The 22620-nt window shown below is 44.4% G+C and overlaps 2 protein-coding genes and 1 long non-coding RNA gene across 9 annotated transcripts in view; 1 reads left to right on the top strand and 2 right to left on the bottom strand.

Annotated features, from left to right (window-relative positions):
• nr4a1 (nuclear receptor subfamily 4, group A, member 1) overlaps positions 1–3747 on the top strand; it is a 4852-nt gene extending 1105 nt beyond the window's left edge. For 2 of the 3 annotated variants that reach the window (XM_070545209.1, XM_015967053.3), the window contains exons 2-7: positions 353–1177; positions 1272–1401; positions 2283–2446; positions 2541–2743; positions 2839–3017; positions 3266–3747. In XM_070545209.1, coding sequence (XP_070401310.1) covers positions 407–1177; positions 1272–1401; positions 2283–2446; positions 2541–2743; positions 2839–3017; positions 3266–3516 — 1698 coding nt within the window. In that variant the 5' untranslated portion in view covers positions 353–406 and the 3' untranslated portion in view covers positions 3517–3747. Of the gene's footprint in view, positions 1–174; positions 1178–1271; positions 1402–2282; positions 2447–2540; positions 2744–2838; positions 3018–3265 lie in introns of those variants that run through there. The other variant, XM_054745723.2, reaches the window with a different exon arrangement.
• Positions 3748–8686: 4939 nt separating this feature from the next.
• On the bottom strand, positions 8687–17238 carry gtsf1 (gametocyte specific factor 1). 5 transcript variants are annotated; one of them, XM_070545208.1, is made up of 8 exons: positions 17151–17238; positions 16422–16543; positions 16236–16342; positions 14236–14362; positions 14043–14120; positions 11477–11534; positions 11293–11412; positions 8687–9431 (listed from the first exon to the last, which is right to left on the bottom strand). In XM_070545208.1, exons 2-7 carry the CDS (start codon positions 16501–16503, stop codon positions 11337–11339), a joined length of 528 nt encoding a protein of 175 aa, XP_070401309.1. In that variant the 5' UTR covers positions 16504–16543; positions 17151–17238; the 3' UTR covers positions 8687–9431; positions 11293–11336. The 5 variants fall into 5 exon arrangements, with proteins under 5 accessions (XP_070401309.1, XP_015822535.3, XP_015822536.3 ...); XM_015967049.3 differs by lacking the exon at positions 8687–9431 and having other exon boundaries at positions 10756–11412; XM_015967050.3 differs by lacking the exon at positions 8687–9431 and having other exon boundaries at positions 10756–11412; positions 16422–16517; positions 17151–17224.
• A 1442-nt stretch (positions 17239–18680) lies between these two features.
• On the bottom strand, positions 18681–20732 carry LOC139063397 (uncharacterized). Its single transcript, XR_011516760.1, has 3 exons — positions 20387–20732; positions 20094–20263; positions 18681–19647 (listed from the first exon to the last, which is right to left on the bottom strand). It is a non-coding gene; the product is annotated as an uncharacterized lncRNA (long non-coding RNA).
• Positions 20733–22620: the final 1888 nt, after the last annotated feature.

The following is a 22620-nucleotide window of genomic DNA, read 5'->3' as shown; positions in this document are numbered from 1 at the left end:
CACCAGGTGTGCTGGAGCAGAGAAACCTAAAACGTGCAGAAAAGTGGCCTTCGGGGACCAGGGTCGCCTTAAAGTCAACCCCGCTGCACTTTGCCAGCATCTCTATATATATACTGGTATAAACTGATACTATAAAGAGCCTGTGGCTTTCTAGGTTTTCTCAGAGTTGAATGATGCTGATTCTCCTCCCTAAACCAGAGGCTCCCCCAGGAGGTTCTCGGATGGGTCGTCATGCATGTTTGCTTATATTTAAGATGCAGATTTTCTGCATTCACATTTTGAATTAACTGGAAAATTTAGTCAATATTGCACAATTCTGAGAGCTCCAAGGATGTCCTTTTTATCTTCATAGGCTTAAAAGTTAGAAGAAGCATTCCTGGAGTCAAACCTTGCAGATCTTGCAGCCATGACTTGTGTGCACAACCAGTATGGATCTCCTCTCAGTGAGAACATTAGCAGCCCAGAGCTCCAGGGCTCAGACTTCATCTCATGGCTGACTGTGGACCCCAGCAGCCCCCGGGACCACCTCTCTGCTCCATCCCTGCCAAGCATCAGCTCCATGGTGGACACACCTGCAGGAGATATCGAGGCGTATTCATGCCGGTTTACAACGGCACCTGCTCACATCAGCCCCGCTGCAGGCCAGGAGGGCCACTTCTCCCAGAATGACCCCCAGGTTTACGGCTGTTACACAGTTCCTTTCATGCTGAGTTATCCTGACGAGGGTAGTGGGTCAGACTATTTTGGCAGCCCTGCATCAGCCTCGTCTCCTTCGACGCCTGGGTACCAGAGTCAGCATGTTTCTAACTGGGATTCAGCCTTTGGACAGTACTCACCCCCTGCTGGATTCTGGATGTCTGAGGACACCTCAGCAGCTTGTGGACAGTCTTTTTTCATGTTTCCTTCAGGGTCTTCGGAGGACATGTCTCATTTGGGGCAGTCGCTTTTGCAAGAGCAGGAACATTTTTCCGTGGCTCATCCTCACCCATCCGGGTTGACCTATCCCACCATGGGGATGGAGGAGGCACGGAGCTTTGGCAGCATTCAGCAGCTGAATGGGAGCTCGTCGCTCAGACTCAAAGGTAGAAACGAGGGCAGCTGTGCCGTGTGTGGTGACCACGCTTCCTGTCAGCACTATGGGGTTCGCACCTGTGAGGGGTGCAAAGGGTTCTTCAAGGTAACAAGACGCGACTGCTGCGTCGTAACGTATGCTTGTTTCTGGGGGCGTTTCGCCTTTCAGATTTACACCAAATCCTCCTGTTATATTACAGCGTACAGTCCAGAAAAACTCCAAATATGTTTGCCTTGCCAACAAAGACTGCCCGGTGGACAAGAAGAGGAGAAATCGATGCCAGTTCTGCCGTTTTCAGAAGTGTCTTGCAGTGGGCATGGTCAAGGAAGGTGAGTCGCGTGAAAACATGACATTTGCACTTCTCTGTAGTGGGAACAGGTCATCCATTTATGCAACTTAGTTTACCTGGAAACTTCAAATTGAGCTACAGAAACTTTGTGTATGTTTACACAAACCCAGCTCATCCTGATGTCATCAGGGTTCACACATGAGGGTTGTCATCCTCTGTTTAGATCCTCTGCCGGTCATGAAGTTGTGGTTTTAGTGCACGAATGAGCCTCTGAAATCTTTTTACACAATGTTTCTCACTAATTGTTTTATCTTTTATTGAAAAAAATGTGAAAAAAATTTTTTGGTTAGTAAAAACAGGCACTGGAAACTAAAGGATTTAGCATTCCAGACATGATCTTGTTCATTTTGGCTTTTCTAATGTGATTTTGCAAGAAAAGAAAAAAAAGAAGCATGAAAGCTACTCGGGTTTTATGAGCAGAAGAAGCTTTGGTGAGAATCTGTGTTTTTATTGCCACCAGGCAGGGACGTGTCCAGGGAGTGGCCTGGGGTGGCACATGCCACCCTTGGAATCTGAATGGCCACCCCATGTGTCACCACACTGAATTCCATTTAAATAGTATTTTCATTGTCCACAAAAGGCTTGGTGTAAAAAAAAAATAAAGCATAACCATTGGTGTCACCCATGCACAAAGTAGTGCCTCATCTGGGCCACCCCATTCTAAAAGATCTGGACACGCCACTGCCACCAGGCCATGAACCTTTGCACCATATTCTCATTTTTCCAGTTTGACCCATTAGACGGGTCTTTGAAAGCATCATAATTTGAAATCATCAGAATCTATTTTCATGGTGACTCGGTGTGGGCGTGTCAGGCAGGAGGATGTTAGACTAACAGCTGCTGTCACCACGCTTTCTGCAGTCGTGAGGACAGACAGCCTGAAAGGACGAAGAGGTCGTCTTCCTTCCAAGCCTAAAGCCGTTCCAGATGCGACGATCCCACCTGCTCCTGTCAGCCTGATCACTTCCCTTGTGAGGGCCCACGTTGAGTCCAACCCAGGCAGCTCATCCCTGGATTATTCTCAGGTGAGCAGGAACGCCGTTGCCTCATTTCCTTTTATCCTTGTGTGTAATCCAAGTGAAGCCGACACGAGACTCGTGTTTCCTTCTGTTGCTCCAGTATGCTGAGGATGAATACAGGCTGGATCAGAAGGAAGATGCCAGAGACGTCAGACAGTTTTACAACCTCCTCACAACCTCCTTGGAGGTCATACGGAAGTGGGCAAAGGACATTCCCAGCTTCTCTGACTTCTCCTCTGAGGACCAGGAGCTGCTCCTGGAGTCGGCGTTAGTTGAACTCTTCATCCTGCGTCTTGCATATCGGTGATTAAATTTTTTTTATTTTATTTTCATTCGTTTAGTAGATTTAGACAATTTTCCAACCGCTGAAACCAACAAATTTCATTTCTCTTGTGAAGGTCCGATCCTGTGATGAAGAAGCTGATCTTCTGCGATGGGACTGTTCTTCATAAATCACAGTGCGTTCGAGGCTTTGGAGAATGGATCGACTCCATCTTGGAGTTCTCTCAGAGTCTTCGTCGCATGAAGCTGAGCGACTACTCCTTCGCCTGCCTCACAGCTCTGGTCATGATCACCGGTGAGGCCTTCATTCGTATCAGGTTTAACACACTGTCCTTCACATGCACTTTATCGGCTGCTGCGTGGAATCTTCTTCAGGTTTCATTACAGTCGTTGCACAGCAACATGGGTAAGTCAGCAGGTGTGTTGCTAACAGGGTCTCATGGAGGAAGATACTAGACATCAAAGTAGACCAAGTGGAGTTCATGTGTAGAAGACCGTAGTCTTAAAATAGACACATTTCTATTTGTCTTTTGGTTTCTGCAGATCGACACGGTCTCAAGGACCCAAAACACGTGGAGGACTTTCAGAACCAGCTCATCGCCTGCCTCAAAGACCACGTGTCCACGTGTAGCGTGGCGTGCGCTCAGCCCAACTACCTGTCCAGGCTCCTCGGGAAGCTGCCCGAGCTCAGGACTCTGTGCACGCAGGGCCTGCAGCGCCTCATCTGCCTGAAACTGGAGGATCTCGTTCCTCCGCCTCTGATTGTGGAAAAGATCTTAATGAACACGTCATAGTGTGGAGGCGGATCTGCAAAGTGGAGCATCTGTGAAAAAATAAAATAAAATTGGAGCTTACTCGGAGATAACAGGCCGAGTACTCAAACTCCAGACATTGAAGTGAAGCCAAGCTGTGATTTAAAAGGAAACGTCTTCTGGAACTCTGGATCACGTGTGGCTCCGGCGTGCTTACGCTGGTGACCTTTTGGGGAGACTGTAATGAGGAGAAGGCTTTGGAGAGACCCTCTCGTGGACCTCGCTGGGACTGTTTACATTCAACAACATTAGGGAAGAGTGTTCCTCTCACCCACAATGTGACTTTTTCTCCCGCAGCTCGGTCGGTGAATGACTCATTATTCTAGTTCAGCTGTTAAAAGCAACAAACAGTTTAACAAACTGATCCATTCTTCATCACGTGGGTCAGAATCCACCTGCTGCCACCTCCGTGGTTTGGGGATAGTGAAGGTGTGTATTCAGCGGTATCGTTCATGTTTCATGAATCGGCACTGAGCCGCTAACACACTGTATCATCCAGCTCAGTCTCGCGCGCCGGTCCTGTCTGTAGATAACTGCTAAACCTGTCAGGTGAACTGTATCCATCTATGGGACTTTTTTGCTGTGCGACTGTTATTTTTACTTACTAAAAGAAAACCGCCAAACTTGAAATAAAAGCAGAATTTCAAATATTGTTGTCTTGAATGAGTAGAAAGCTCTGAGGGTTGTTTTTAGGTATGAACATGGACACCAGGGCAGAGTATTGTACTGTGCTAATTGCCTGTAAGCCAGGACAGCTTCTTCTTTAGCCAACAGATCAGAATATACTGGTAAGACACACACACACACACACACCCTCACACCCTCCCTCCAGTTATGTGCTGGTCTCTTTTTAGAAGGCCATGTACCTCCCAGTCTGCTCTCATGTAACACACACCGATCACACGAATGCATGCATGTGAGGCATCACACCAATGCACACCTCGCGATGCTTGTAGAATTGTGGCGATGAGAGATCACCTGGGGGTTGGTGACACACAGAGAGCGTAAAAATAATCCCAAAGATAACGTGAAAGCCTCACCTTCACGTCTCCAAACACAATTCTTGTTATTGTGGACAAATACTTCAATATTTGTCTGATTTGTTCTAACCTTTTTCACCAGATTGTGTAAAACTGGCTTCACCATTGAGAGATTGTTCCTGCAGCTTTCACTTCCTGGTAGGCTGGAGTCTTGGTGCTTCCTGGGTTTTTCTGGATGATCCCAAAAAACTTGATTTATCCTGACAAGGTAGTTTGGTCAAACTGATGAGAAAGATAAAATTAATCATGTTTATGAAGCGAAGAGAAACCTCCAGCAGAGGTGAATCTGTGGGGAAAAAAGTCGATCATGCTATACTTTCAGTGCCATTTAGTAAAAGGGGTGTCAAACATGCGGCCCGCGGGCCGGATCCGGCCCGCAAGCGGGTTAAGTCCGGCCCGCGAGATGGTTGTGTAAACTTTATTTTCATACTTTACAGTGTAGAGTGAAAATAAACGTATCTTTGTGAGCAAGTTTTCTCTGTAATGAGTATAAATAAAACAAAGATGCGCTCAAGGCTCACACAAGAACTTGAATCACTTCCTGAAGTTGGCCGCCACTCAGGATGTGACTTCTGATGTTGATGTGCTGGTGAAAGCTAAAAGATGTAAAGTAAAATGAGTCAAATATACTTTAAGTGCTGCATGAAACTAATCTAGCCATGTGATCTGTAAGCTCTTTGAATCACTGAGGAATGTTTATTTTATTTATTGATTTCAATTTTATTTCAAATTTTCAAGTACACTTCAGGTGTTGTACTTGTACTATTTTGATACACTGTCCTCAGGCTCCAGCCTTGTTTTATATTGATTGTATTAAAACAAAGAAAACAATCTGAAGTCGTTTTTAATTTACCGGTCTGGCCCACTTGGGACTAGATTTCCCTCAATGTGGCCCCTGAGCTGAAATGAGTTTGACTCCCCTGGTGTAGTGAGATGAATGAATGTAGATGTTTGAGCTTGCAGGTGAACTTTAATCTCCACAATAAATTTAAACTTCTGCACCTTATTTACGTTTTAAACTGTTGAGGAGGTATTTTCTATAATTAGTCTCTTGGTGCAGCTGCAGGCCTGTTGTCACTGTTTTCTGCCATGCACTCATCACAGATTTTTAAAATGTACATAATCGGATATTTTCATCCTGGTTCAGGAAGTTCATATATGTTACTTGATCTACTAACTTTACAAATATTGAACTTATACAACAAGCACAGCACAGTCTGCATCTCTCTGATTACCCAGCCTCCCTTGGTGATGATGCACAGATAGACACAGTGTAGATAGCCACCCCCTCCATGATACAGCCATCATCACACCTCAGCTGTAACCTTGGACGGCAACAGCAACATCAGCGTGCCTTGTTAGAAATGCAAGCAATAGGAAAGGATCACAAGCTGCAGACTTGGATCAGTCCAGCTCCAGAGACCAGACTGTTCCTCGCACTCTGTCCAGATGAAAACACGAGAGAGACGCATCGATAAAGCGCTCTCAGCCGAGGGGCTTTGGTTTCTGAGACGCGCCTGAGAATTGTTGGCTGAATGCTCGTTCGGGCTGAGACAAGGTTTCAGGGTCACGTCGGAGCAGCAGTCTGCAGCATGTCACAGAAACTAAAAGGTGAGCTGAGGCCGAATGCTCGGGAGCGTCGGGTTTTATTTCAGACCCGAGTTTAGTCAGATGGCGTTGAAGCTGTCACCAAACACGATTCATTCACTGTACAAGCCAAAAAGGTTAGCTCATCTTCTAAATCAAAAAACCTTTTTCATGCTTGTTCCCCCCCCCCCCCCCACACACACACACACACACACTGTAAAAATGTTTTGGAAGACAGACTTTTACAGAATTTACTGTTCCAACCAACTCAGCTACTTCTGGTCATAATCTGAAATCAGTGAACAACAGTCATTTAGGTATGTTTTACACCAGTTTGTGGTTTTATGGATGATTACTGAATAAAACCTGTCAAAAAGAGCCTTGACTTTTGTTGTTTTCAACTATTTTACCATATAAACCAACAAAATACATTTTGAAAGGCGTGCGTGTTTGTTTTTCTGAAAAGAGAGTTCTGAAAGTGCTCTAGGTGAAGAACAAATCAACTTGTTCCACTTTGCAAATTATCTCTACAACATGAGCAAAGATAGACCATATAACGAGCAGGTTCACAGAGAAACCATTTTTTACTTAACGGTATTTTTGAAAATGATCAGTCACTCTGCTATTAACATGCAGGCTGAAGGTAAAAATAGTCAACTACCCCTTTTTTCTTGCATTAGCTACTGATAGAAACGGGACGGAAAAACACTTGGTTCAGAAACGCCTGACAGATCTTTGTCACACTGTCACTTAACATTCATGGATTCACCCGTTTTGGCTGATGACAGGGAATGCTGTTGTGGATTTAGTGTCCAGGAAAGAATGTCTTGGTGAGTAGAAGCTAACTTTTAGCTTTAGCAACTCCACCACACAGCAGAACTCCTCCAGGATCAAGTTATTTGTGGAGATAAAACATCGACATTGAAGAGCAAACAGTCAGTGGCAGAGGTATGTTACCGTTAGCCCATGTGGGATGTCCAAACATCAGGAAGTAAGACTCAAAACCCTGTGGTCTGAAGCTACTTCCTAAATGTGAGTAAAGTTGACCTTTGAACCAGTCCTCTCCATGTTCAAGGTTGGGTCACAGAGGTATTAAGTCCAGGAGGGAAGCTCAGACATCCCCCCCCCCCCCCCCCAGCAACACTCTCCAGCTCCCAAACCTCCTCAGTGAACTCCTTTCAAGAAGGAGCAGCGATTCTTTATCCTGGTTCCTCCTGATAAAGAGCTCCTCACCTTATGACATCCTTTCAGAAGAGGCTCATTTTAGCTGCTTGTATCCAAGAGGATGTTGCTTCGGTCATGATCCGAACCTTCTGACCATAGTGGTGTGAGTTGGAACAGAGAAAGATGAGTGAGTCACAACAAAAAGAATATCAAAATACTGTTGTTACTGAAGACAAAACTTCTATTTTTCTCCATTCTACAGCCGCTCAAGCTCTGCTGGGCTGTTTGGGGATCAGGGCTGAACATCTCTCTCCAAGTCCAGAATACACATTTTTTAACTGACTGAATTGGTTACTCCAGAACCGTACCAGTCTATGTTGATTTTTAATGGTTCCAGCGTAGCTCCTGCTTTGGTGCTATTTTTGTACTGGAAAAAGTATTTTCTCCCAGGTCACAGTTCTTCTCTCGACTGAGGCAGGTTGGGGTTAAGGCCAGGTTATCCTCCAGGATACAGTCAGGTCCTCTTTTATCAAGCCTCCCAGGTACCGCTGCTAGGATGCTTCCCCCAGAACATGATGTTGCCACCACCATGCTTTACAATGGGGGTTAGTGTGTCAAATGTCAGATGGCCAAAAGATCAGGGTTTGTCTCGTCAGACTAAAGAACCTTCTTCCAGTTGACCCTGGATAACCTCTCGTGATTGGATGAATATTCACGTGACCTTTTTCAACTGTTAATTTCTCTTTAATCACTCCACTGCACATATTTTACTGAAGCTTAAAACTCCTTCGGGGTTCACCAGAATCAGGTCACTCACTTTTATAGGATGAAGTTTAATCATTGAGCCCAGGTTGTAGGCAGGTCAAACTGATAATATCCCCTATTGACAGAGATTAAGAGGAGAAAAATGAACAAAAAACCCCCATAAATAATGGATGTTAGGTTTTTGGATATCCGAATGTAACCATATTTCTATTTTCATCATAAAGCCCTGGCGAATCTCAGAGGAACAAATATGGATTTGGTGTTAGATTTCAAAACCAGGAAGGAAGACTTTTAATCAAAAATGTTTCATTGGCGCTCTCTGTTCTCTGAGAATTCCTCCTGGAAGTTACAAAAGAAATGCCACACACTGAACGAACAGATTTAATTCAAACATCAGAAAACGTAACCTGTTGGGTAAAATCCAAAAAAGTCAGACTAAATACCAGATTTAGAGGCACTTCGTATCACGTCCTTACAGACGAGACACTCTGAACACTTCTAATTATAACTGAATTAAAAATAGCCCGTGTCACGTTGCGAGCAAGGAGATGGTAAGGACCCAAAATGCAGATACCCAGGATGACACGAGGCAGGAGTGAAGATCAGAAAAATCCTTTATTTAGGATGAACCAAAATAATACAATAAATCCAAAGGCTGGGAGCCAAAAATCTAAAAATTTCCAAATACTGAACTAGAGATCAAAAACACTAGACACGAGAAGAGTGACAGAATACCACAATGGACCGACACAACACTGAGACAAAGGCTGGGTTTTATACACTGGGGCTGGAGTGATAGGAGATGAGGAGCAGGTGTGTGGGGAACTGGCACAGGTGAAAACAATATCTGAGAGGAGGAGCAGAAAGGAGCAGGGGAGGACACCAGACCTGACTGGGGAACGACACACACACACGCGCACACACACACACAACTGAAATAAAAGACCTATATAAACTAATGTGGGGAGACTAAGAGACATGAAGACAACCAGGAGGGAGCTGGGGACAAAAAGGCTGGAGCTACAAGGACACAGAATGTGAAGGACCACCTGGAGGGGCTGGGGATGACTGAATGAACACAGGACCTGGGAGAATGATCTGGAGGGCTGCAAACCGGAGACACATGAAGAACACAGAGACACATAAATGAGACGCAGACAAAGGACTCATGAGGGCGCTATGAGACACAAAAGGAGAAACTAGAGAGGGATGGATAACACAAGGAGACACTGGCAATGTCCCGGCAGGCTGCGTTCACACCCGGGTTGTCCTGGAACCATCCTGAGGCACCATCCTGAGGCTAACGCAGCTGCTGCTGGAAGGAGGCTTCATCTGTTAAATCTGGAAGATCAGATTAAATCAAGCTAAAGTTAGAAAACTTTGCTTTGAGTAAAAGTGAAGAAATTCAGTTTTTAAGATGAATATTAAGACAGAGACTGGTGAATATCACCATCTAGTGGTCAGGTTGATTATACAGAAAACTAACTGGCACATGAAATATTACATCATTTAAGTCTGAATGTTATGAGACTTTTATAGAGCATCAAAGCCTGCCTAAGAGCAGAACGACACATCTCACATTTACCATTAACAGCTTCACGACGTCTAGGAAAAAGTATATAAAATATTAATCAGACATGGAGGTGTGATGTTCTGGGTAGCTTTGCTGCTTCAGGACCGCCACCATTTGCTATAAATGATAGAACCATGAATTGAACCAGACCGTCCTGAAGGCCTTAAAAGACAGCTCATGCTGGAAAGTGTCCTTTATTTGGTTGTGCTAGAGGATTTTTGCTGCAGCTGTTCGTTTAACTGATCTCAGATCATCATGGAGATGAACATGTTGGATGTAGAGGTCCTGGGCTGGCGTGGTTACATGTGGTCTGCGGAGGCTTATACAGGAATGAACATTAATTTGATGGACATAGCTCCAGTAGACGTTCCTGCAGTCAGCATGCCAACTGCATGCTCCTTCAATGTTACATCTATGGTGGAACTGTACTTTAAAGAGTGGCTTATTATTGTGGCCAGTGAGGCACACCTGAGCAAAATGTATGCTATCAGCATCTTGACATGCTACACGAGGTGGGATGGATTAGCTCAGCAGAGCAGACGTGGTCCCCGACACTGGTTTAGTGTAACGGGTCTTCTCTGTAAGAGTTCATGAAAAATAGGAGCTAAAACTATAGTGTTGCATTTACATTTTTGTTCAAATAAAATGTATTACTTTAATAAACAGGTTGGAAATGTGTGGGTAGTTTTAAAATGAACATGAAAACTGTATTAAAAGTATTTAGATTATCAACATCTTTTAGAGTCAGAACTCCAAAGCACTTTATATTACAGTGCTTCTCCATGATGGTGATGAGAAGGGAGGCTGCACAGCGCCACCTGCAGGCAGAGAGGGTTAAGTGTCTTGCTGAAGGACCCAGCAGAATTCTTTGGCGAAGCTGGAACTGAACGTGCAACACTCGCTTACTGGACACCCTGCTGACCCCAGCAATGGGAATGCCTACAGGGGCATTTACAGTAAAACAGTCTGGAACAGAGCCGTTTGATGAGCTCCTCACTCTCCAGTTTAGAGAAAACATTTTTTTAATTAATTTAGGAGAAACTGAATTCTCACACAGCCCTGTTGTAACTTGGCATCTGAAACAGATACGCCTTTGTAAATGAAGACAGAACATTGGTTTGTTTAATCAAGTCACCACAGAAGAACAATGACCACAACAAAATTTGGTAACACTTTACAATAAGGACTACAGACTAGACTAATGATTAAGCTATTAACCTGTAAACACCCTAAGCATTAATGTAAATATGTATAAACAGTATTTTTATGCAAATATAAATACTGTTTATTGCATCAGTGGAGAGAAAACAAGTAGTTTCTTGCAAATATTAAACCAATTCCGTTTCCCTCTTCTGGAGCTCTATTAAACCATTTTAGACCAAGTTACAAGCCTTTAGTAATATTCATAAGAGATAAAGTAGAACTTAATGTGCTAAAATAATGTTTAGAGTGTTTGCGGGTTAACTTATCTAAAAATAATCCTCTAAACAGAGCCTAAATGTAAAGCTCTACCCAACACACATTTTTCATCCGCTGCTGTGCCAGAATGGATCAACATGTGTTGGATTTTTCATAAACAATTACAAACACCTCAAAAAATTTTAAGAACATTTAAAAGAAAAAAATTACTTTGAAATTTGTTGATGCAAGTAAATGCAACGCTCCTTAATCAACTAGTTATCCCACGGGGCGGTCCTGGGGGATCTTAGTTTGAGCCCATCATCGGTGGTGGTGGGCTTCACATCCGGTCTGCAAAAGAAAAAGAAATGTAACAAATACATAAGCACTGAAGCGAAGGGGTTAACCAACGTACCTTTGGCTTAATTTGGCATTCACCCCCCACACAAATGGGGCTGCAGCATCATCCACTTCTGCAAGACAATATTTTGCAGAGATGCTTTACAACTTATCCAAACTGAAACTTCCTATGATCAGGTGACCTGCAGCTTAACAAGTTCCAACAGAGATCAACATCCAACCATCTACTCCACTTTACGTCACTGGTACCGTATTTTCCACACCATAGGCTCACCTGATTACAGCGCGCACAGCCAAACTGCGTCCTAGTTAAATGTTTGGTCCGCACATAAGGCTCCGTAGCAGCTATAAAAATTATTCAGCAGCAATACTGAAAAAAAGCACTCTTTTTTTCATTCCTCATCCATAAATCCCTCAAAATCCTCATCCTCCGTGTCTGACATGATGAACTGACCCAGCACTGAACCCAGCGAGCCCGGCTTCGACGCGCCCGGCTCATCGCCGTCAATGTCACTGTTGTTGCTCGGCTCCCCCGTTGTGATCCCGGCCTTGGTGACAGCTCGAGCAGTCTGGACGGAAACGTTGGCCCAGGCATCAGCGATCCACTCCGTGTTCATCCTCTTCACCTGGATTTTCACGGCGTCTGTGAGATGGGCCCACATGGAGTCGCAGATCAGCATGGCTGGAGAAGTGTGGAAGTGTGGTGTACACCTCCCGCAGCCACGCCGCCATCGTGTCCTCATCCATCCAGCCCTTCGGTTTTGCCTTGATGATCACGCCGGCGGGAAACTAAAGTTTTCCGCTTGAAGATGACCATCGGCGGCAGCTTCTGGCCATCAGCCTGGCAGGCGAGCACGACGGTGAAGCAGGACTTCTCGTGGCCGGTCGTCCTCACAGACACCGTGCCGGCCCCCATTTTCTCCACGGTCCGGTTCACCGGGATGTCGAAGCGGGACCTCGTCCATGTTGGTGATGTGCTGGGGGGACTGGATGTTTTTGTCTGCCATCTTCTTAATGCAATAGGAGCGGAACAACTCTAGCTTCTCAGCGTCACCTTTTATTTGGTGAGGGTGGGCGGTGCTACGGGCCGGCTCTTTGTTTTCCTGCGGACGCAGGTGTGGCTGGCTTCACATACGTCCTTAATACATGTATAAAAGGCGCACTGCCGGTTCAGGGGAAGATCAAAGGTTTTTAATAGCGCCTTACCCCCAAATTCCACTACCTCCGCTCCGGTCCGCCCCCACTCGCTTCCGAACTCAAATTATACTATATCCGCTCAACAACGGCTCCGCTCCGGTGCGGAGATCTGAGGTGGGCAAACAAGCATGCGCGGGATTTTCGAGATCTTGCGATACAGTCCAAGCAATAAACGCGGAAGTTAGATCCAAACACCCGTTGTGTGGGAGAAGCATCGGCATGAACTGTTTAATCTGCCCATCATTTGTGTTGAGAGATCAGCAGTGTTTGGATCAACAAAGTGTGATTACTTTGGTAGTAGAAACTGTATTTATGGCTTACTTTTGTGCATTTAAACTTCAGCCGCCACTGATAGTTGTTAAAAGTTGTTAAACCCGTGCATATGAAACAAAAAACGCCTTTTATTTATCAATTTATTGTGAAAAATGGAAGTTGTGCTTGCTCCCTTTCCTGTTGGGCCGTTGTGATTTCTGTCCGTTGACTGCGGAGTTGCTCCGGCGTCCGGCAAAAATAGAATCGATCCTACTTTTGCCGGACACCGAAACAGAGGGCGGCGCACGGCCGCAGTAGTGGAATTGCTCTGATTGACTACAACGGGACCGATTTTGCTCCGGAGTTCGTGCCGGAGCAGAGCGGAGGTAGTGGAATTTGGGGGTTAGGGTGCGGAAAACACAGTAATCATGAATGTAGTGTAAAAACTAGAGGTGTAACGGTACGTTAAAATTCATATTTGGTTCTGTGTTTTGAAAAGCTCAGTGCGATTAATTTTTGGTATACTATCATTATTATATTTATTCAATATCTGAAGTGGCTCCTAGTGAGCAGAACCAGGTGTCATCACAGGCTGCAGATCTAACATGATGTTTAATTATTTCACAGGTAGTGTTGTGTTTGACTGATGATGCTCTGTGTTTTTATTTCTGCAGCGAGCCTTAAAAACACACCGTACACCACCCAGTTTCTTACTTAAAACTCGTATTAAATAACGAGCTTCCGCCGCAATTTTTGTTGTAGGATGAAAACTTTACATCAGTTGTCACAGGGGGAAAGTTCAGCAGCCGTGTTTGTTTACGTTTTGTCGCTGCGTGCCTGCGCAGTGTGTGTGTGTGTGTGTTGGTGGGGGGGGGGGGGGGAGACGCAACGCTTCGTTCAACATCTCTATGGGCTCCAATGGCAGCGACAGTCAGCTGGTTTGATCCGCTCTGAAAGGCGTGGATCAGGATTTGCAGATCACATGTTTTAAACGGAGATCGGGTGCGTGCTGCCATCATGCGTCACTCAATACAGTGACCATGCGGAAACTCGCCGAGGAACTTTTATCTGCTGCACTTAATCACACAAATAAAAAAGTTCATTATTTAACTGAAAAAAAAAAAAAACCCGTAAACCATTACACCCCTAGTAAAAACCAGCTGTTATAGTACCAGTATCCCAGTCCTCAGTCATGTTCGGGTTCACCCAGGTGCTCACCGGCACCTTCCAGCTGCATTCGTCGTTCATGTCTGGAGGAATATATATATATATATATATATATAAAAAAAGCATCAAGTTTCCAATAAATAAATAAAAAACAGTATAAACAACAATATATATATTCGCACAATTACACCATCTCACCACTTTCAGTAAACACCGACACTCGGTTCTCACAGGTTTCCATGTGGGCCGCTAACTCGTGTTTTGGGAGCAGGTGGCGTGCATTGAATGGGCACGTTTTCAGCTCCTTTGCCAATTTGGGGTGGTTCTTCAGGGAAAGGGGAAAAAGAAAAAAGTTAAATGGTCAGACATAATGCAGCCACCTCACTTACTTGTGACCACTTGTGAACAGTTTCAAATAATTACTAGAGCTGCATGATAAGTCACATCACAATTACTCCACTTTAAAAGATGAAGCTCTAAAGTTTCTAAGGTTTATATGGCTAATGACAGTAAATCTGAAGTCAAAAAATGCAAATCAAGTTTTCACATGATGGAAGCATGCACTCAGGTCCGAGCACAATACAAATCCAATAAAGCACTAAAAAGATCTCTACAAACAAAACCTGGACTTGCTAAAACTTGAGCTTGAGCATAATTGTCAAGACTGACAGGTCAGCAGTGTTGTTCGTTATTAGTTGAAAATTACTGCATTTAGTTATTGATAGTGTGTGTATTAGCAGTTTTGTTTAATATTGTGCAGCTTCAAGAGTTTGATCTGGTGCCGGTACAGGATCGGCTCGGGGTCCTTCGACTGCCGATGACGTCAAAGTAGCCGATTGGCTGAACATGAAGCTTATGGAAGTTACGTTATGATTTTGATTGGTCAGAACAAATTTGCGGTCGTAGTCGTAGCGGTTGTAGTCCTGTAATGCAAAAATCAACTCTTTTTGGAGAAAATATGTTTGAATTTCTAAAGGAAATGTAAAATATAAGCAAATGATAAACGGTGACCCTCAAAAGCTCTTGATGTTGATAAAATGGGGCAAAATAAAATATAAGAACTTTAATGAAAGACACCAAGCAATATTTTGAATCAAAGAATGTGTTTAGATAACTAAAGCCTGGTTTATGCTTCTCCGTCAGCTCCTCAAGGGACAGACACGCACGGATTGACGGAAGCGTTTTGCTTTCATACTTCGTCTCCTGGAGAGTGTTGCAAAGCAATTGCCCGGCAGGACAACAGAGGGCGTAGCGCTGTTCTGTGGTATCCTGTCATGTATCGGTCCAAGATAGTGTGATTATGTTGTGTTTTTTGTGTATATAAGAGACTTTTAACACGGACATATTTGTCTCTCATTCTCCTCCACTTCATGCGCTCGCCACTTCTAAACCCACGTTTCCTGTCATTTCCGTCCACAAATTAAACGCTTGCTGCGCATCTTTTCACTCCTCCAGTCACGGGAGAATTAAACGTTCATATTTTTAGAGTTTTTTCGCGAGGCATTCTTCAAGCTTCTCCGTGTCTGCCTCTAGTTATCCTCGGCTCTCTTTACGTTTTTGAGGGTGCAATGGCGGAGCTGTAAACAGCGGCGTCCTGACCAATCACAAGCTTGCGTAATCCGTCTCGTTTGACGGATGTTTAAAAAAAAGAGGGCTCGACTCCGTACGTACTTGCGTGCCTGCCGGAGCCCTACACGGGGACGGATAATGGCGTTGCGTGTCTCCGCACTGACGCAGACGGAGAAGCATAGATCAGGCTTAAGGAAATATACCGACAAACTCCACATTAATAGACATGGCTTCACATATAAGAACTGTTCTATTTTGTGTCAGTCCGATGTGTTTAATGCAGTTTCACATTCTTTACAAAACAAAGATAATATGGTGTTTTATTAACAAAATACAATTATAAAGAAAACATTTAGGTGTCAACAAACAAGAATTCATTAACAAAACTGCTGATGTCTTTCCAAAACGTGTGTGTGAAAGCCGAGTAGATTTACAGTAATGTGACGTCATCGGCAGTCGAAGGACCCCGAGCCGATCCTGCACCCGAGCAGATCCTGTACAGACACCGGCTACAGATTTTATTTCCCAAATACCAACAAACCGCCTGTCAGAGGACTCATTTTAATCAAACCTAACATTTTGCATTAGACATCAAAATGCATTACTTTGGCTAAAGTATCTTTACTCACCTTTCTGCACTTGATGATATGATATGGAAATCGAGCCACTCTAATCTGGTGATTCTTGTCGTATGGACACTGCACCAGTCTTTCAGGGTCCCAGGTATCCTTTATGTCTAAAGAAAGGAGCACAAAAGACATTGTTAGGAAGTAAACACTACATGAAATGTCAAACACAGCTTAACTCAGTTTTACCATTCTCCTCCGGCTGTTGTGGGATGGTCGTGGAGGAGGTCCTGCATGGGCTGGTCGTGGTCCCAAAACGGAATGAAGCCATCTCAGTAAATTCACCTGGACCGATTAAATACAATTCAAGTCTGCATAGAATGCAAAACTATAAATTAAAACAAATACTTCACGCGTGATGAAATAAGTTATTCAAACACGTTTGAACAAATGGTGTCGAATCAACCTTTAACTCTAGGCCTTTCAAGATCAAACAAGATAAAACTTACTGGTTTACACATTTATTACCAAATACTTTTAACATTTAGAAGCATTTATAAACGCCATTTGTTAAGCATATGGCAAAAACGCGCAAGTGACGTTTATTTTACGGTTTTTAGTCAGGCGCGTTACAAAATACCTAAATTAAAACAGTCCCAGTTAAAAAGGCCTCAATTAACCGCACAGTAACTATTCCCGTTAAACTTTCCAATCCTAATCCTGTCCAACTTTTATACATACCCCTTCGACAAATGTAGCGACTCAAACGACCTCTTAAATTAATAGGAAGGAAAAAAAAGGGGCGAAAAAGTTGCCTGGCGTCTGAGATTGCTAACCCTGCGCTACGTACGGTAAATCAGATTTATGCTAGTAGTTAAAGACTTGTCACGTCCAGATAACATTTACTGCGTACACACAATAAAATGTCAACACAAGATATGGATAATAGTGGAGATAAGCTTGAAAGCCTAAACGTACTTAATGCAGCTCAACTCCTCCAAGTCCCCAGTGAGTCTAAAATTGGACCACGGGGAGACCCATCTTTATAGTGCGCTTCAAGTCACGTGACTCAGCACGCACCTATCTGATTGAAAATCAATAAGGAGACCTGCCTTCCGTTTGTGAAACCTAGACTAAAAGAATGAGAGTCTGATTATGTTTGGAGACTTTTGGGAGAAACCCTCTGTGGGCAACGTCCCCAAGGCCTATTGCATGCGTTTTAGTGCTTAATATAATCTTTATTTTTAAATTAGAGAACTGAATTTGTACAAAAACGTTATGCAAATTTGTGATTTGCATCTATTGGTGGTCCAGCTGCAGAGAGGAATGTTTTGGTCCTGATGGACCACAACCTTAAGCACCTCAAAAGGTTTAAGTTGATTTGGAGGTTTAAGTCCTGAAGTGTGGTGACCGGATGGCAAACTCCACAAAATGGATAATGTACTGCACTCTGCTCTTTTCCTTGCCACTGGAGCTTGACACACTGATGGTTGTAGTCTTTTAACACGGGGAGAATAAAAGGGAAGAAATAACACAACCTTGGGGAATCTGGTAGAAAAACCTCTAAAACGTCACCTATTACTTCTGCTGGTCAGGAAGTTGGTGATTCATGGTCTGTACAGATTCGGTCATGTGACTCTTGTGTTTGTAGAGACTGAAATGAGGGTGAAGATGTTGAAGCTGGCCGGAGACAGCTGATCAGCACAGTATCCGATGGGATTGCAGACTAGTCCTAGCCTAGTGAACTAGACTAAATTCTTGCTTTGCAAAGTTTGGTCTCGGCATGCTCCACTGGAACCTCTGCAGCCCCAACAGCATTCTGGCTGGCCAATCACAGCTCTCTAGAGGGGTTTCAAACACATAAAGAGCTGTGATTGGTCCATAATGGTGGGCCAATCATAGTGCTCTATCTGCTTAGTGAACAAATCACAGAGCTTTTTCCGCTTTGTGGGCCAATCAGGGCACTCTAAATGCCTGGTGGGTGGGATGATGCAACAAAGTGAAACAAGAGTATGGCTGTGCTCCAGAAGAGCCAGTTCTGCGCAGATTCGATCACCGGTGATCGGCGCGCAGTGCATGCCGGTTAGATTTGTGTCCGACTTGATGCCGACTTGCTCTGACGTCATGCATACGTAGGCAACGATAACCTCGTGAGACCAAGGCGGCTGCAGATTTTGGAGCAAGGTGCTGCAATAGCTCTCCACCTGCAAAACCTAGGGGATGACGGGAAACGCCTGGCTCTCACCTGAGCTAAGATCTGATTGGTTCACTGTTCAGTGGTAGAATGAGAAATGTTAGTTGGTCACATGTATTCTGTAAATCATGTTACGTTGATGATGACAACTATATAGGCCATAAAGAGAAATGTGTTTTGTGTTCTTTTGTCACGTTTGCTATGAGCACACTAAACCTACAGCTGATAACCTTTACTTATTACTACAGTCAAGTTTTCATATACAGTATTTGATATCCACAAGCACGTGAGGATGTGTTTCAGCTGCTAACAGATTCAGATTATCAGATTTCAGATTTATTGGCCAAGTAAAATTACATTTACAAGGAATTTAGCTTCGATAGATGTTCGCTCTCTAAAACATACAACTACTACAATAAATGAGAATAAAAATACATAAAAAACACATAAGAACATGTATTACCCACTCACATGTTCATTTACACACACACATATATATACATATATGCATACACGTACACACACATATACATATGTACACACACACAGTGGCGGCTGGTGAAAAATATTTTTGGTGGGGCTGTGCAATTTTTTTATTTTTAAACAAACTTGTGCTTTCTGAGCTTTGTGCACAACTTCACTATTTCCTGAATTAAGCACAGCTCTTTTATTTCCTGTCTTACATCATTGGACAAACTGATTAATCCAGGTGTGTCTGACTATTAGCACGCTGCCTTGCAGAACAAGGTTGAAAAATACTGCATTAAATTGCACATAAAATAACATGACCATAAATGGTAAATAGGCAATGCAAGAGGCAAGTAACAAAAACATTTTGTTTAATTTCAACATTTGAGTGAACACCAAAAATTACGAGCAGGTCACTGTTACAGTAATGGTAGTAAACACCACTTAGACAAAATTCCAGAAATTTACACTGTTAAATATTTCTGGAGTGTTGTGCCAAGGTCAACTTTATACAAAGATCAAGAGGATGCATTTGTGTGTGTGTGATACCTCATTTGTACAGAAATTTTGCCCTTCTGTCCTTCTGAGTGGCAAAGCTCTCGATTAGCTTTATATTGAAGTCAGGAATGTTTGTGACAAGCTTTTTTTCCATGGAGAGCATGGAAAGAGCATTCAGCCCATCCTGTGTCATGGTGTTCCTCAAGGAAAGTCTTAATCCTCTTTAAAGTAGAAAAGCACCTTTCTGATTCGGCTGTGGTCATGGGTGTGGTGACAAGAATCTTCTTTTGCATGGCTCAGGATGGTGTGAAAAACCTGTCATATGATAAATAAAAAACAACAGATAAGTACATAGGAAACACTTTTATAGGAAATAATGTCATCAGTATCCTCTTACAAATGTCATATTTCCCAGTTTTTGGGACAATAAAACATTTCTGATTCTCAATCAGATGTTTTTACATTTGAGGTAAAAACATCTAATTGAGAATCAGAAATGTTTAATTGTCCCAAAAGCTGGGAAATTTGTTTGCTGCAGCAGAAGTGTAACAAGTAAAATGGAATCAGATTGATGTATGTACAAATTTACATGAAATACACATTTACGTGATTAAATATGTATAATAAGTATGTGTGTTGAAATTAGTTTTTACAGTTATTGCACATTAAACATGTTATTAAACAAATGTCCCGGTTTGTGGGACAACCAAGGATTTCTGATTCTGATTGTCTTGTTCACAGAAATGTAATGTACAGCTTACCTCTGCACCAGCTGCTGTTGTTCCCTGCATGGCAACGTTAGCTCTGCTGCCTAGCATGGCTAGCTTCACCGTGTTGTTGTCCATGTGTGCCCGGCCGGGATGACTCGTGTTTCTTCACCTCCTCAGAAAAATGTTTCATGTCTGTAACTCCTGACTCATCCATGCCTTATCTGTCCCAGCCGTTTTGAATAACAAACACGGAAAGCAAAATAACGCATTAGCGTGATTGCATCCAGCTAGCCTAGCCTTCCTGGTGTACCAATTTCGGGAGAAGCCTAGTGTGTACAGTTTACCTCTCTCCTTCTCCTGCTGGCTTATCTTTACGTCGGGCTGATCTGGTCCAAGCTCTTTGACATTAAGTTTTTCCACCATAGTTCTCCTCTCGAACGGATGCTGGAGAAGAGACTGAACTGAATTCAGTGGCTGCTGAGATCCGGTATCCATGCTGGTTGTAGTCACCGGCGGCGTCCATGTTACATCTGCATCACGACCAAAAACGACTCTGCCGAGTTCTACCGAACACCAACGAATCCTTTGGCGGTAGCTCCATCGCCCATCATGCTTCTGAAACGTTCTGAAACAACGTCGACGCTGATTGGATACATTCCCATTCCTACCCTTTGATATTCTTGTCAGCAATTGGACAGCTGGTCTCGTCCTGTTTGGGCGATTGAAAAACAGCACACAACCTCCACCGCTCGGCAGAGATCGGCAGAGACCGGCAGAGACCAATATATATATATATATATATATATATATATATATATATATATATATATATATATATATATATATATATATATGATTTATTTTTGTTACAAAACACACAATTAACTTAGAATATGTGATTATTGTTAATTTTATTTATTTATTTTTTTAAATAAAAATTAAAAACACGGAAAAACTGGGAGGGCGGCGCCCTATCGCCCTCTACTGGCCAGCCGCCACTGCACACACACACACACACACACACACACACACACACACACACACACACACATCCATAAGCATACTGAGTAAGTATAAAAAAACTGCATGGCACCAGAATTAAAATAAAAGATTAAACAAGTGTGAACGCTAACGCGATATCTCCATCCATCGTCACCCGTGAGCTACACATGGGAATTGTGTCGCTCCCTCTGCTGCTTCCGTCTGCTCTCGTCTGTTCTATTTCGTCTAGTCTTAGCCCTTAAGCTAGCTGCTATTGGAAGGATGATCTCCGCATCAGCCAATCATGAAGAGCTTAAATGTACGCCCACCAATAGTGGGCCCCCTCGTGGTATATAACCGCAGTGACCCCACTGCTCACCTCCAATGGCTCTTATTCCCCTTTTTCTCTTCATGCCAAGCTTGAGAGCTTTATTAAAGAGCAAATATTATCTCAAAAGAGCAAATTATCCGAAGACGACTTACCAGCCATGTCCAGCGACACCAGACCCTGCCCGACCTGCCAGACGGGCTCCATTTCCAGCGGCGACCTGCACGCTAAGTGTGAGGTCTGTCTCGGGGCTCACCACGCTGGCCTGGCCTTGACCCCGCAGGCCTCGTGCCCGTTCTGTGCCGCTCTGCCCGTGGCGGAGAAGATTCGCCGGGTCGAGTACTTCACTCCCGCCGCCGACGAAGAATTTCCGGTGGCTGACTCCTACCCGCTGGACAAGGCTTTGGTTTTCTTCGACGCCGGTCAGGAGCCGGCTGGCTTCAACCGGCTGGATGACGTCACTGACAGCGAAAACTACGATGAGGCGGCGTCCCTCCTAGACATAACGGAGGTCGACGAGCTTCGCTCAGCGAGTCCTTCTGCCCCAGTGGCTTCTCGCTCCTCCCTGCCAGCAGTAAGAGCACTGCTCCAGGAGCTGCCCGCCATCATTTCTGCGTCAGCAGCCCGCAAGGGGCTAGCTGTGCCAGAACCGGCCCTGCCTGAAGCGGATGATTTGGCGGGAATTTTCGGGGCAACTCAGACACGCTGTCCAGACCCTGTCTGGCCGCGCTTCCCCGCTGCTATGAGCTGCTGGTCTGCCGCCTTCTCCGAGCCTGCCAAGCTCAAGGCGCCAGTCTCCACATATGCGCCCATCACCAAGGTCGAGGGGTTTTCCGACCAAGGCTGGCCATCCGTTCCTCCACTAGAGCCGGATTTGGCCTCGCTGTTCGGCGCCAAGAACCACCTCGCTGGCCCGCGAGCTGTTCCCGCTTCAAAACATGACCAGCTGCTGACGCGGCTCACCGACCGCGCACATCAGTGTGCCTTTCAGACCGGCGCTGCAGGGAATAACATCGCCCTTCTTGCCTTCGGCGTCTCCAAGATGATGGAGGAGCTGGAAGCTCCCGAGGAGTCGAAAGCCGTCATAACTAAGACTGCTGATGCCATCCTCAATCTGTGTGCTGCTGTGCTCACCGGTTCTGCTCGCATCGCTGCCTGGCAGACCCTCATCCAGCGAGCGATCTGGCTGAAGGCCCTGCCCTCCATTCCGGAACATCTGCAAAGGGAGATGCTGGATGGCCCCATCACCACCGATGTTCTGTTTGGTCC

Source organism: Nothobranchius furzeri, chromosome 15 (assembly GCF_043380555.1).
Source record: "Nothobranchius furzeri strain GRZ-AD chromosome 15, NfurGRZ-RIMD1, whole genome shotgun sequence".
Classification (NCBI taxonomy): Eukaryota; Metazoa; Chordata; class Actinopteri; order Cyprinodontiformes; family Nothobranchiidae; genus Nothobranchius; species Nothobranchius furzeri.
The sequence above is the reverse complement of the archived record's forward strand: the minus strand, read 5'-3'. Positions and strand labels throughout refer to the sequence as shown.

Excerpts from the sequence above, each read along its gene's own strand:
- gtsf1 (XM_070545208.1), bottom strand. The coding sequence starts at position 16,503 with ATGGCTTCATTCCGTTTTGGGACCACGACCAGCCCATGCAGGACCTCC. Across the intron at positions 14,363-16,235 it reads ATATCATCAAGTGCAGAAAG|AACCACCCCAAATTGGCAAA; the intron begins GTGAGTAAAGAT and ends CTTTCCCTGAAG. Across the intron at positions 14,121-14,235 it reads GTCGGTGTTTACTGAAAGTG|ACATGAACGACGAATGCAGC; the intron begins GTGAGATGGTGT and ends ATATTCCTCCAG.